Below are 14,209 nucleotides of genomic sequence, written 5' to 3'. Positions count from 1 at the left end.
TTATAATAGAAATTCTTAAATCTCTGAAATTCTGTGAATTACTGGTTTAAAAATTGTATTACAAATTACTGTGTAATTCCTTGTGTAACTGGTAGAGAAACTGAGATAGAAAAGGGGGGGAGAAATGTCCATTATCTCTGCAAATACGAAGTAACTGAGTGATGCCTGTACGAGTGAACATTTTTTTAGTTCAGTGCTCACTCCTGAAAGTTTGTAGAGATAAAAGAGTTTAGAAAGTACTGTGTGATACAGCTTCACAGATCACGTAGTTGGACTGCCCGGATTAAAACAGGACAGTAAAATTCTGCCTATGGAGATGAAACAGTAAAGGTGTCCATGAGCCAAACTGCACCTCTCAATTCGGAGTCAGGGGAGTCAGCATCTTCCTTGTGACTGTACTGCATGGTCCTAAGTTTGCACTCCAAAGCTGATTTGCATCTCAGAGGTAAGTATTTTTGTTGTGGTCAAAAGTCAAAGAAAAATTATATGGTAAGGGAGGAAAGTCTGATGATAACTATGTAGAAAGCTTTGCTTTAGTGCAGAGTTGTCCATAAGGAAGAAAAAAGGCCCATGGCTTGTTTGTTGACTCATTATTATATATAGCAGAAACTTGAAATTCAGGTTTCAGATTTAAGTTGAAAAATACAGGGAATATCCAGTGTGGTCTTTAGTTTTTGTAAAGTTTCGCAGAAGTTTTAGATGGTGTTTAAAATAGATTTTACCTCTAACTAAAGAGAATTGACTGAGTGGGAAAATCAATCAAGGTAGTTTTTCTTCCTAGTGTTTCTCGGGCATTTGAGTTGAAGTCTGAATGTAAATCACGTTTTGTCTCAAACTAAATGTTGTTCAAACTTTGTTCGAAATTTTCTAAGCCTTACTGTTAATCATTAAGAAAAGAAGGAGAAGCTGTAGAGAGGGGAAGAGAAGTAGTCAAAATATTCAAACCATCTTTATATGCATTATGAAGAGAGCAAATACTTCTTAGGCAGAATGCCTCTCAGATATAAAGAAGGCAGCATGCTTTTACAGGACCTGATGGGACTTTAAACTCCTTCATGACTCAGAAGTAAAGAAATTCTTGTAAGCAGTAGAAAACGTTTTTGTTGGTTTTGGTTTTAATGCATAAAAAGGAAACATTAGGCTGAATTTATTCAGTGCAGCTCTAGTATTTGGACACACTGATTTCACTAGGAATGAGCATGTCTCTGCAAAGTTTTCCAGACATGGTTTTTACAATAAAAAAAAGCCAGAATGGAAACCTGAGGGAAGACTGCTTTGCAAACAGAGGACATTTATATACTTGTTATTTTATCTTTATAAAAGAAAACACAATTGCACAGAAGTTTTCATTAATACTACATTTCTCAGTGTTTATGGCTCTGCAAGATTTTTTGAGGATTTAATTTTGAGAGCATTATTTTTGAGATACATGCTGGGTAAAGGAATGGGTTTTTCCTTTTTCTCAAAGCCGCATAAAGAAGTACACTAATTTTATTTCTTTGAAAATCTATATATGTATGTAATTACAGTTTATCACTGAATATTTAAGTTAACATTTTAATTTAACCTTTCTGATTGTAAAAGTTAGTGAAGCATAGGATTTAAGAATGCTTGATGGGCTGCAGTCAAGACAGGTGAGAGCGAGTGATAACTTGTTAATGAAATAGCTCTTTCCAGGGCACTGAGATCAATTTTATGTGGAATATTGGTTTTGCTTTGATGGAGTTATAAATGTCTACAGCTGTAAACACAAGCAGAGTTCATTTTGCAGAACTCATTAAATATGTTCCAAGGGAATGATGTGTTCTGTATGTAAGTGACTGCATTTATTTTACAACAAGCTCTCAAGCCTGCAGAATAGCTGGACAATCTTTCTAAGTATCTTCCAGAAATTCAAGATATAGAGAGAATAATTCTTCTGCTTTGGTAAAACCTCTTTGCATTAAGAGTGTCTCCTTGGCAAAAGGGAATATGGAAGAGAAAGGTAGTGAGGTCAGACATTCTTAATTCATTTTCCCCCTATTTTTTCTACTAACTGGTTGCTGTCTTGGGCTGTTGAGAATAATGTATTGATTGCTCAAATTGGCTTGCCTTTGAAGTGGAGGAAAACACTTTCCTCAGAGGGAATCTTCAGAGTGAAAAATACCACTGTTTTTTGGCTTATTATATGCAGTTTAGTATATACAAAGAAAGATTTAAATTAGTGTTATTTTACTGCAGGGGAAAAAAAAGTGAAATTAACTTTTTCGTTTGATTGTTTGTGATTCACACGAGTTATTAAAATCCTAGCAAACATTTTCTTCACAGTTCTTTCCTGATGCTCTCCTGCATGCCAAAATCTTCGCCACATGCTTGGAAAGCCCAGGGCAGAGGAATACCCTGTTGTAGACATGCAGAAGGTGAATGAGAGTGGGCTGGATGCACATCTTGTTTGTAAAGGGAGAATAGACAGTGGTTTATCCTTTTGGTCAATCTCAGCAGCTCTGTTTGGTTTATTTTCTTCCATAGTAGATTCCTGTGTACTTCCTGTGCTAGGACATCCCTGCTCCCAGGTTTGTACCATGCCCTGTGTTGAATCTGTTCCCAAACTGCTGCTTGGAGGCCAGTAGGACAGGACAGAGTATTTGTGCTGCAGCTAACACTGTTTATATTCAAAGCTAATTAAAGCTTCAAAGAAAAGGAGCAGCATTCTTGTAATGTAGGGTATCCAGGACTTTTAGTACATGCTTTAGTAAAACTTTGGAAGACATAAACTTGCTTTTTAATGTCTGTGGAAAAAAAGGAAGCAGGAAAACATATAAAAGCATTGAAAGTCATGCTGTGCTGCCATCAAAAGTAGCCAGTTTGATGGCAGTGGCAGTTGGATCCAGGTTCTAGACTCTGGTGGGTGTTTACAATGGTGGGTGAACTTCTTAAGCTGTGGAAGAGTAGATATTATATTGTATCACTAGGAAAGTTGTAGATAGTAATTTAACTTGATTTCATATGCAAAGTTGAAACTTTTTTTGTTTTAATTTCTTGATGTCTGCATTTTCTGACATCAGTAGTAGTGCAACATGCTAATCCTGGCAGTTTCCTTAGAGCTTTAACAAAAGAAAGGGGCTGGGAAAGAGAAAAATACACAATCATTCATAAAGCTTAAAAACTGTGTTACCTTGCAAAAAGCTGTGTATTTCCATATTCTACACCATTTGGCTGTCATTTTTCTCTTTCACAGATGGTGCATAACTCCTGGTTGGAGTGTGAGAATTCCTCCTTGCAGATGACAACTTTGATGTTCTGATAGTGTCAGCATTTTGCTCTGACATAGCAAGCAGTTAAATTACATTATACTTCATGGAACTTACTAAACACATAGCCCATTGAATCCAAATAGCTTTTTAAAAATTAATTGCATTTGAGAAGTAGCATTGCAGAAGTAATACAGATCATTCATTGCAGGATTGACAATACAGATTTATACAAGAAAAATTTGAACTCAGTTGTCTCATATAGGTTGGTTTTGTGTATATACTCTTACATTACTCTATAACTCTGTAGCTTGTTTTTTCATGTTAAGTCTTTTTTTTCATAGCTAAACTTGAAGTATTTTTTTTTTTAAGTCTTTGTGTTGGATAGTTACAAACAAGTTGGATTTTTTTGCTATTTTTGTTTGGTTTTTTACTTGTTTCATCAACTCATTTTTGAAAAATAGAATACTTATTACAGTTGCATATGTCATTAGCTATTGATATATTGTTGCCTTCACTACAATAGCTGTTTAGTTTTGGAAGAAATTCTAGTGTATTTAGACCTTCCCAAAGGTTTCACTGTATTTTGTCTCCAGATGATAGACCCCATGCATAAATACATTTGTTTATCTGAGTGATGAAAGGCTCCTGATAAAAGGGTCCTCTCCCCATGCTCAAAGGAGTACAGAGGAACAGTGAAAGGCAGGGGAACCTGAATAACCTAACAGAGAAATGAATGCCCTGACCCAGCTTCTCCCGGAGCTACCACAGGAGTGTGATCAGTCCATGGGGTGGGAATGGAACCCATTAAGTTAAATCAGTGGAAGTGCTCTCTGGTACGCCTTGCAGATTGAAGGAGATTATTGCCATCAGGGGCATAGGATTTATTATGGGAAGTAGAGAAGATAATCTGCAAAATTAACTGCGGGTTGTTTAGGGGAGTAACTGTAGGTGTGGAAAGGGAGGATTAAGTGTGAGAAAGTAGAGAGATAAGGGGCCAGTCACGTACACCAGCTGCAGGTCAGTATGGCTGTCAGGCATCTGATCACCACAGTCTATCCTATCTTCTTACTAAATTCCGTTTTTCACCAGTTACCTGGCTGAGGGGGTTTTGTTTTGTTTGTGTTTGTGCATGCACATTTTTATACCAGCAACTGGAGTTGAACCACAGGTCATAGTGGCCCATGAGTCAGCGCAACCAGCAGCTGGAGATCATGAAATGGATGAAAATCAAGTGCTAGGAACTCAAGGTGGTCATAGGATCTGTGCATCTGTGAGGCGAGGAGCTGGAGTGAGTGAGCTTGTGTTGGTGAGCCTGTGATCTCTACATCAAGCTAGACTAGCCTGATGGTAGAGTTAGTGGGTTGGGAAGCCAGGGAAAGACCAGAGTCTGGAGGAGGAATGAGACACTAGTTTGTATGTGTGTGTCTCTGTGAGTGAGACAAATGGAGGGGTTTATCTAGTGAGGGAAGATCAACTATCAGGAGATCCAGGTCGACTCTTCCGGTCACCATAAATTCTGGGGGTTCTTTGAGAGTCCTGTCTGTATGTTGTGTATCTCAGTCCACCCAGAGACAAGATGATCCCAGGGCCAACTCCTGGGTCGGCTGAGTGTTGAAGACCACTTGTTGGAGAGATCCAAAGAATAGCAGCCCAGAAGAACAAGCATCCAGGGCTAGCGACTGGGTAGGCTGCATCCCTAAAGCCTGTTAGTAGAGGATCCATAGCGTGCCTTTGTGTGTGTGTGAAGGGATGTATCAGTGAGTGAGGCTGGCTGACTCCTCACACCGGGAGTGGGGCTGTGAGCTTCAGGTGCCAGCAGATGGAGAGACCACAGATCAAGAGGTCAGGAGGCTAAACCTTTAAGGACAGTTATTGCAGGGATCTATATTGTATATAAATGCATATGTATTTCCCACTACCAGACCTTAATCCTGACCCACCAGAAAGGGGAGCAGGATGAGGCTGTTGTTGGTTTCTGTTTGCCTGACTGGTGAGTGCTTCTGTTGGTGTTGATCTTTGGGGCTGGCCATTCACAGATGTGCAGTGCCTGCATGTGTTTGTGTGTGTGCCTGTTGGGAATATCCACTTAACTCTGCTATTGGTTCTGCCTGGGGCCATGGAGCTGCAGCAGCCTGGCTTGTGTGAGGTTACTGGATTTGACAACCCCTAACACTGTTTTTGCACAAGCCCAGGGAATGCTTTCTCTTCCCAGCCTTCTTAGAGAGCATTCACACTCTTCCTACTTGCTCAAGGCTTAATCACAGAAGGCAGAACAAGCTCAGTAACATTTCAGTTCTTTTCAAGAACTCTTTTAACTGAGTGAGTTGTGCTGCTTGGGGCATTCAGCTGCATAGCAAAGCAAACTCTCTGAATGTTACCTTTTACCGTAGTGCCCTTTGCCTTCTACCAGTGTACATTTGGATGTATTCAGAATTCAACTGGACAAGGTTTGGAGCAACCTACTGTAATTTAGCCTGGCCTTGAGTGGGGTGTTGATCAAGATGACCTCTGTACCTCCCTTCCAGCTTGTTTCATTCTGTGATTCTACAGTTTTAGTACTAGATTCTCATCACACAGGTAAAGGAATTCTTTTTCTCTCCTCTCAGGATCAGCTCTCTTGTCTGTGGCTGTAGTTTGCAAGGCTTTGGCTGTATAATTCCCTCTTGCGCCACTGCCCTGTTAAGACACTGAGGGCGAATGTTCTTCAGTCCAGAAAGCTGTTAGGCCATCTCTGCCTCTGTGAAGGTTGTCTAAGGGTAAATCATCCTTGGGTGAATTGTCATCCTCTTGCATCAGGGTATCATTTTGTCTGTAACATAAGCGCTTAATAGTCTTGCTTGAAAATACAGGCAGACCAAAATCTGAGGATCATTAATGTGCCTATTCTGAACAGCCTGATGTGTAATAGCAGCTTCCAGCCTCTGCCTAGTTTTTCTGGATGTTGACATAACAGCATAATGTAGCCCAAGAGATTGTTTTGTGATGTAAATATAGAATAGTACTAGCTTAAGTACTTGGGATTTTTATTTCATCCTTTCTGGCCTGCAAGAACTGAGGATGCTGAAATGAGAGTTCAGATTTTGCGAAGAATATAATGAACCCATTTGACTCTTCTATAAAAAGTGATGTTTTTTCTTTTTAGTTTAGGGAAGAGAAATACAGGAGAATCTCTCATCGGTTATTTTTATCTTAGTTTAACTAAAATAACACTTGTAATATGAAATTGGAATATCATTCTTCAAAATTGAGATTGAACCAGGAGTCGAAGAAGAGCTGTAGAATTGTCATCATTTCACATGTTTGAAAGCCTCTAGATTGCTCAGATATCTTGCCTATTCCTCATTTTTAATGCAGAGTGGACTACTGCTCCAATGATACCCAGAGATACCTCAATCAGTGTTGCCTCTAGCAGCATCATGGGCTGGACTGAGCCTGGGTTTAACCTGATTTTGATTTTGAGCAATGATGAAAGGGTGTAAGCCATTTTTCTTCCAGGGTGGTAAATTCAGCTGAACAGATCATTTCTCTCTGCACTCAAGAGCAGCAGATTACTGGTCTGGCCCAGCAGAGTAAGGATGTGGAATGCTACAGCAGTCATCAGTGCTACTAAAGTGTCAGAGCAAAGGCTTGTACATGTACACATGTAGTCATTCATACTGTTAAATTATGAGCACAGCCATGGATTTGTTTGGTCCATGCCAACTAATCTCAACACAAACAGTGCCTACACGTAGGTCAGAGGTTAGGATGGACCAAGGACCATTCCTGAGAGGTGGTTTGGATGCAGCCGTGCACTTCGGTGGGGTTGGAGTTTTTAGCCATGGGAACATGAACCTTACTGTGCCTGCTGTCCTCAGAGCTAGAGAGCAGTTTAACAGCTTGTTAGATTTATGAGTGTGCATGCAGCTGGTGTGACTGAGGATGTGATTCAAGCCATACAGCCAGTAGGTGAGGGAGAAAGAAGAAAAATAGTGAGGGACTTTAGGCTGTAGGTTGTGAAATGAGATTTATGAACACAAAATTCTTGTGTACTTTTCTTATTTTTCTAATGGTTTCTGACTTAAAATATGCACTGTAAAAGGGACAGTGCTGTCTGCTTCAGGCTGCCTATTTCTGTTTGCTTGTGAAATACTCATGTGCTTGGTAAGTATTACCTTGCTCACTGGTGAGAAGCTGTCTGGAGAATGTTTGACATGGCAGAGCACAGGCTGCTGAGCAAGTCTTCTCTATTTTCTTTCTTCTCCATTCCTTTCTCAGTTTCTAGATGGCTTTCCCTGCCCTGATTAACTTTTCTCTCTTGTACTTTCTTTTAGTTTCCGTGGGGTAGATGCATTATACTTTGGTAAACGGGAGACTCAGATCTGATTAGAAAAGAAGTTCTTTCTGTGTTGAAAAATGGCCTTGTATATTATTTCAGCATATCAAGGCCATGTCTGGGAACCCAGTGGCAAAATAATGACATGACACAGTGCAATCTCTGTGCCAGACTGCAAGTGAGAAGGGTAATGAGCATGGGGGAATGCCAAATTCCTCTGCTGCCAGGACAGCCAAGGGAAGACAGTGCCTCAGGGAGGCATAGGCCTTTTGCAGATGTTCTGCTGCTCAGAGGGGCTGTCTGAGCTGAGCTGTGCTTGAGAACTGAGCAGCTCAGCATTTCCTGAGGTCTGTTACATAATTTTGGTGGGGTTACTTTAGCTGTAACCAGTAGTTCTTTCTAGTTTTGGCAAGCCAGCCCAGGTATTTTGCACTGCTTTTGAATCAAGGAGCTGCATCAGCTCCTCAGAGAGGTCTAAAAAGTATAAAGTATCCTGTAGGAATATAGGGAATGTAGTTCAGGGACATGGGTGAAGGCTGAGGTCTGTATAAACTTGCTCACTTGATCATGTCTGCTTTAGGATGAGCCTAGTCTTTCCTTTCCAGTGATTAATGTGGAGTGAATCCCCAGGTGTATTGGTAGGGATAGTGACATCCGCAGTCCACAAACTGGGGATAAAACCCATTGAGGACCTTTCACGTGCATAAAACATGGACCAGTCATAATATTAAAACTTTGCAAGGGAAATTGGAATAATGAATCCTATTTGTAAGTAAGCTGGCTGTTGCTGTTGGGTTTTGGGTTGTTTTTTTTAATCTGGTTTTTGGGTTTTTTTTTTAAAGCAATAAGATAGAAATATGAAAATCAAAATAAGCAAATAAAGCTTCCTAGAATTTAAGAAAAGCCAGCTGATTTATACAGTATATATCAACACATGTAAATACCTGTTCAGCTGAGTAATTTTCTTATTCTGTGTCCTAAATATACAGAGTGAGGAGCACATGCTTGCATACCACGATGGTCTCAGACCCTGACATTCTCTTTTGGAGAATACTATGTTTATAGTTTGCACTGTCACAGTCTCTTCTGTGTTTATTTGTACCCAAGCAGAGAACAAAATGTCCGAGAGCAGTCAAGGCTAGTATCTGTCTCCAGTGGTAGATTCAATAACAGTGGAAATGCAGACTAGTGGGAATAAGCTAGGCCTGTGAAGTTCTGCCTGTACCCTGCTCCTGAGCCCTGTGATGCAACAGATTGTTTAATACTGGGATTCCTACACAGGCTTGCAATGTAATACCCAGCTTCAGAACTAAGTGAATCCATTACAGGATCAGATGGGTCATAATCCTAAACTCCCAAAGAAATTTGGTTCCAGAACTGGAAATAAACATGTCTTGGCCTCATGTCCACACTTACATCTGCAAATAAAATGGGCAACCATAGTTCTAAGGAGACTGGCATGGATTCATGTAGCTCATTTTGTGTCCCACCTTTTCCTTTCCTAAAAGAGAGTGGTCTCATGTGTACTGCTCATTATGATAACTCTGCTCCATGCTGTCAGTATGTTTACACTTTGCCTGGGAAAGTCTGGTCAGAATATTGCCAAGCAACTTGATAATCATGAGTTAGCCTGATTATGTGCCCAGTGTCTCTGCCCTTGTCTTGGCCCTTCTTAATTTATTAGTATGGACATAACCTGTTGTAATTAATCTGAAAACATGAATGTTTATTTTTGGTGTATGGAAGCCCTCTACAAGACAATGTTGTGAGGAACAGATAAGATTTTAGTCTGAGTTGGAATAGCACAAAATACTTTTTTTGTTTAATTTTTTAAATACAAACAGAAATACTTCTGGATACAACTCAAGAGACCTCAGAGATTGGCTGGACCTCACACCCTTCTGATGGGGTAAGCATTTCCCTTGTCCTCTTCTTGACTGTACCTCTGCTGGGATGATGTACATGCATCTGATGAAGAAAGGGAAACTGGAAGCAGTGAGACTTGATTTATGGATTTTCTACATATGAACAATTTGAACACAGTGTGTTGTACAGAGCCAGATTGTTAAGAGAGGAGGATGCTGAGTGGGATGCTGTTGCCACCTCCTTACCCTATTCCTTCCACTCTGCTCCAGAAATAGAGTCCTCCAGCCATCCCTCCATACAGATAGAATAGAATAGAATAGAATAGAATAGAATAGAATAGAATCTTTCAGTTGGAAGGTACGTACAACAATCACCTAGTCCAGGTGCCTGACCACTTAAGAGCTGACCAAAAGTTAAAGCATGTTATTAAGGTCACTGTCAAATGTCTCTTAAACACTGACAGGCTTGGGGTATTGACCACCTCTCTAGGAAGCCTGTTCCAGTGTCTGACCACCCTGTAGGTAAAGAAATGCTTCCTGATGTCAATTCTGAGTCTCCCCTGAGGCAACTTTGAACCATTCCCATACATCCTATCATGGATCCCAGTGAGAAGGGATCAGCACCTCCCTCTGCCCTTCCCCTCCTCAGGGAGCTGCAGAGAGCAAGCGGGTCACCCCTCAGCCTCTCTTTTCTCCAAATTGGACAAACCCCAGAACCCTCAGCCGCTCTTCCCAGGACACAGCTTCCAGCCCTTCCACCAGCTTTGTTGCCTTCCTCTGCACACATTCAAAGACCTTCCCATCCCTCTTACACTGCAGGGCCCAGAACTGCTGCCGGCACCCCGGGTGAGGCCGCACCAACGCTGAGCACAGCGGATGATCCCCCCTTCTGGCCGGCTGTGCTGCCGTGTTTGATGCCCCCAGGACACGGCTTTGGCCCTCTGGGCTGCCCGGGCACACCCTGCTGACTCTCACTGAGCTGCTGCCCACCAGCACCCCCAGGGCCCTCCCTGCAGGGCGGGCTCTCTCCAGACGCTCCTCTCCCAGTTTGTGCTTGTGCCTGCAGTTACTCCATGCCAGGTGCAGGATCCGGCATTTGTTCCTGAGAAATTTCATGCCAGGGATGATTGCCCAGTGCTCCCATGGTGTACAAACATTTCAGTTGTGCTCCTGAGCCCTCCATGCTCCCAGGAGCATCGTACATGATCCCAACTAGCAGTGCCATCCTAAGTCTATGCCATGCCAACCCTTGGTTTTACCTTCAGCTCTCCTGGTGGTATGCCCTTCCTCCATCAATTATATATCAAATCTCTCAATCAGTCCTTCCAGTTTATGAGCAAAGATACATTTCTTCCATTGGGACAGTGGATTCTGTCAGGTCCCAGCACACCTTATGTCTCAAAGATTCTTCAACGGTCACAAACCCAAGCATTTTGGCAGAGACACCAATCCTGAAGCCAGGTACTGATATCTTGGCATCATGTGTTTCTTCCCAAGTGTCTTACCACTACTGGAAGGATGGAGAAAAACACTACCTGTGGTCTGTAGCGTTCTTCCCAGTGCCCTGAAATCTCAAAATCAACTTTGCACTTTTTATTGGTACTTTATTTGTACCCATGTGAAAAAGCAGGTGTGGATAGTAGTCTGAAGGCTGTACTAAGCTCTTCCATCATCTAGTGGCATCACTAAACTGGGGCCCAGGGAGGCAGCACTTGCCTAAAAAGATGTTCTGGTCTGCAAATGGGTGCTTCTGTTTCACACAGGAGAAAGTCACGGATGGCCATAACCATAATGGCAAATGGTCTTAATGCAGATCTTGTTGCGAGGGGTTGGTTGGTCAGACCTTTCCGAGAACGCTTGAGCAGGTTCCTTCTCTCCTATCTCACTGTTTACGTCCTCTGTCTTACCCAGGGCCTTGTACCTATTCTGTAAAGCTTGTTGAGAGGATAAGGAGGGGTTTCTCTTACAGCTTTGTACAGGAACGCGCTTCTACCCCTCCTTATCCCTCCCTTGTGCCTTCCTTCAGGCACAAACCAGATCTGGACCTGCCCCTGTAGTGGCCATGCTGAGTGGATTATGTGCACAGATGTCAGAACACAGCTCCCACTGTGGTGAAGCTGGGTAGAAGCGACTTCTGCTTCAATGTGTTTTCCAGAGAAGAGTGTCTTTGTTGCTCTATCTCATTTGTTTCTGTCCTGTGTTTTGTCTCTGGAGATGAGAGACGGGAAAATAGGAGGGAAGAAAGTGTGACTCTCGCATTTTAAGATTGTCAGTGTCGTGTGACCAAATTTGCATGATTTATGTTTTCTGTCACAGCAGTTCTTACTTCAGAGTTTTGACTGCTCTTCTTTACAGGGTCATACTCTGTCTAGAATGCTGTGCTGCACATGGCATCAGCAAGTTCAAATCTTGTCACAGACATGGCAAGGAGAAGGGAAAGACAAAGACCTGTCCTGTATTTTTGGTGCAGTTGAATACTGATTCCATTTTTTTTCACTGTTTCTTTTTTCTCCTCTATATCCATTGCAGTGGGATGAGGTAAGTGTCCTGGATGACAAGAAGCGCCTGATCCGAACCTTTCAAGTGTGCAACGTGGCTGAGCCAGGTCAGAACAACTGGCTGCGCACCCACTTCATAGAGCGGCGTGGAGCCCACCGAGTGCACGTCCGCCTCCGTTTCTCCGTGAGGGACTGCGCCAGCATGCGCACTGTGGCCTCTTCCTGCAAGGAGACTTTCACGCTCTACTACCACCAGTCGGAGGCTGACATAGCCTCTCAGGACATGCCAGAGTGGCGTGAGGGCCCCTGGACCAAAGTGGATACTATTGCAGCTGATGAAAGCTTTTCCCAGGTGGACAGCAGTGGGAAGGTGGTCAAGATGAATGTCAAAGTGCGTAGCTTTGGGCCACTCACCAAGCACGGCTTCTACCTGGCCTTCCAGGATTCAGGAGCCTGCATGTCCTTGGTGGCAGTCCAGGTCTTTTTCTACAAGTGCCCAGCTGTGGTGAGAGGATTTGCCTCCTTTCCTGAAACGTTTGCTGGTGGGGAAAGGACCTCCCTGGTGGAGTCCCCAGGGACGTGTGTACCCAATGCTGAGGAGACGAGCACGACGGGGTCCTCGAGTGTTCGGCTGCACTGCAATGGAGAAGGGGAGTGGATGGTCGCCATTGGACGGTGTACCTGCAAGGCTGGCTACCAGCCTGTGGATGATGAACGAGCCTGCCAAGGTGAGAGAACTTTTTCCCCATCCCCCCAACTCAGGCAGCCACCTTTTTTTTTGGTTCTCTGCATCAGCAGTATTTGGCACTAGCCAAAATTTCACAGACCTGGGAGAGTAAATCATTTCTCACAGAGATCACTTCGTAGCAGCCTCTTCTGACACATTTAGCTCCTCAGACTGGAGTTGGGGTGACTGCTTGTCCTGGTTTAGGAATGGTGTTCCCTAGTTTGGTATTCCCACTAAAACCACACTGCCACTCGCTCCCCCTCCAATTGGAAGCACAAAAGGCAAAGATAAGAACAATTTATTTGAAACAGCAATGAGATAGTAAAATGAACAGTAACAGCAACAATATTGATAACAAAAGGTGTAAGGCAAATGATTTACATGGGAAGTGACAATAAACAAATACTGATCGATTGGCTCTTTCCAGCCAGGTGTTCTCCCAACAAAAAGGAATGCCCTTTTCCTCAGATTGTGAGTGCCTTCTCCCCATCCCTGGGAATGATAAGAGGTGGTGTAGAGTAACATCTAGTCCTGGTTACACCCCCACAGCCACACCCACTCCCAGCTGATGCAGAAAATTATCCTTGTCCTGGCCAAAACCAGGACACCACTGCTTGCTGCTACGAACATGATTGGAAACTCCACTCAGGCCTTAGTTCCAGCTGCCACCAGAGACAGCCTCTCAGGCTACTTATACAGAACTAGCAGGAGCTCTCACTAGCCAGATGTACCATAATTCCACTTCTTTACCAAGAGGCGACAGTGTTAGAAAGAAGATGCCACATGGGGGAGAGCTGAGCCCAGAGCTAACACACTCTTTTGTCCTAGTTATTTCTGGCCCTTTTGCTAGTGTATAGTAATAAAATAAAATAAAATAAAATAAAAAAAGGGGAAATGGCAGCAGCTTGGTCATGGGACAGAGAAAATGTGACAGGGCTCTGTGAGCCTGTCCTGACTAGGAAAAGCAGTCTTAATGGTATCATCATTACTAGTAATGTACTCTCTGCCCCAGGGCCCGTGGTATTTCTGTGAAATGTTTGTAGGAGGAAGTAGAATACATCACATATCACCCAGAAGTGGTATTGGGCTAAAATCTGGCCAAGCCTGAACACCCAGTCTAATGTCATGACTGTGTTCCAGTCTCAAGCTTAGGACTGTCCATTAGAGCAAACTGCTTATGTTGGTTATGATGTTCTTCTGATGCTTCCTTTGTTTGAATATGCATCTACTCAAAATCTCTCAGCCATGTAAAATGTTGCTGCAATACACTTAGTACTCTAAAAAATAAATGTAATGTGGAACCCAGTTTTGGCTGCAGACAAAATGCAAAAGTTGGATTTATTCAAACGAGAGTTAACTCAGACATGGAGCATACAAATACTCTGGTTAACACCGAGTGCAAATGCAATGAATAATTAATGGTTGTCAATATGTTACCTTAAATTCCTGCTTCATGAAGTGATTTGGGTCATGCAAAATAGCTTTATTAAAATACAGGTCATTGTGCTGGAGACTTATAAAGAAATTAAAATTGGTAAGTGCTTTTCATTTGTTTAAACTTTGAGAATAAT

At 42.6% G+C, this 14,209-nt stretch overlaps 1 protein-coding gene across 4 annotated transcripts in view; it reads left to right on the top strand.

Moving 5' to 3' along the window:
* LOC121666178 (ephrin type-B receptor 5) overlaps window positions 1-14,209 on the top strand; it is a 66,729-nt gene that overhangs the window by 19,695 nt on the left and 32,825 nt on the right. For 3 of the 4 annotated variants that reach the window (XM_042031387.1, XM_042031386.1, XM_042031389.1), the window contains exons 3-4: window positions 9,393-9,457; window positions 11,943-12,639. In XM_042031387.1, the coding sequence (XP_041887321.1) occupies window positions 9,393-9,457; window positions 11,943-12,639 (762 nt within the window). Of the gene's footprint in view, window positions 1-252; window positions 446-9,392; window positions 9,458-11,942; window positions 12,640-14,209 lie in introns of all 4 variants that reach the window. The other variant, XM_042031388.1, reaches the window with a different exon arrangement.

The sequence above is a fragment of the Corvus kubaryi genome, unplaced genomic scaffold (assembly GCF_017639235.1).
Source record: "Corvus kubaryi isolate FWS band 111438036 unplaced genomic scaffold, C.kubaryi_AGA036_p1.0 37341, whole genome shotgun sequence".
In the NCBI taxonomy this organism is placed as follows: Eukaryota; Metazoa; Chordata; class Aves; order Passeriformes; family Corvidae; genus Corvus; species Corvus kubaryi.
This window is presented reverse-complemented; position numbering and strand designations above follow the sequence as displayed.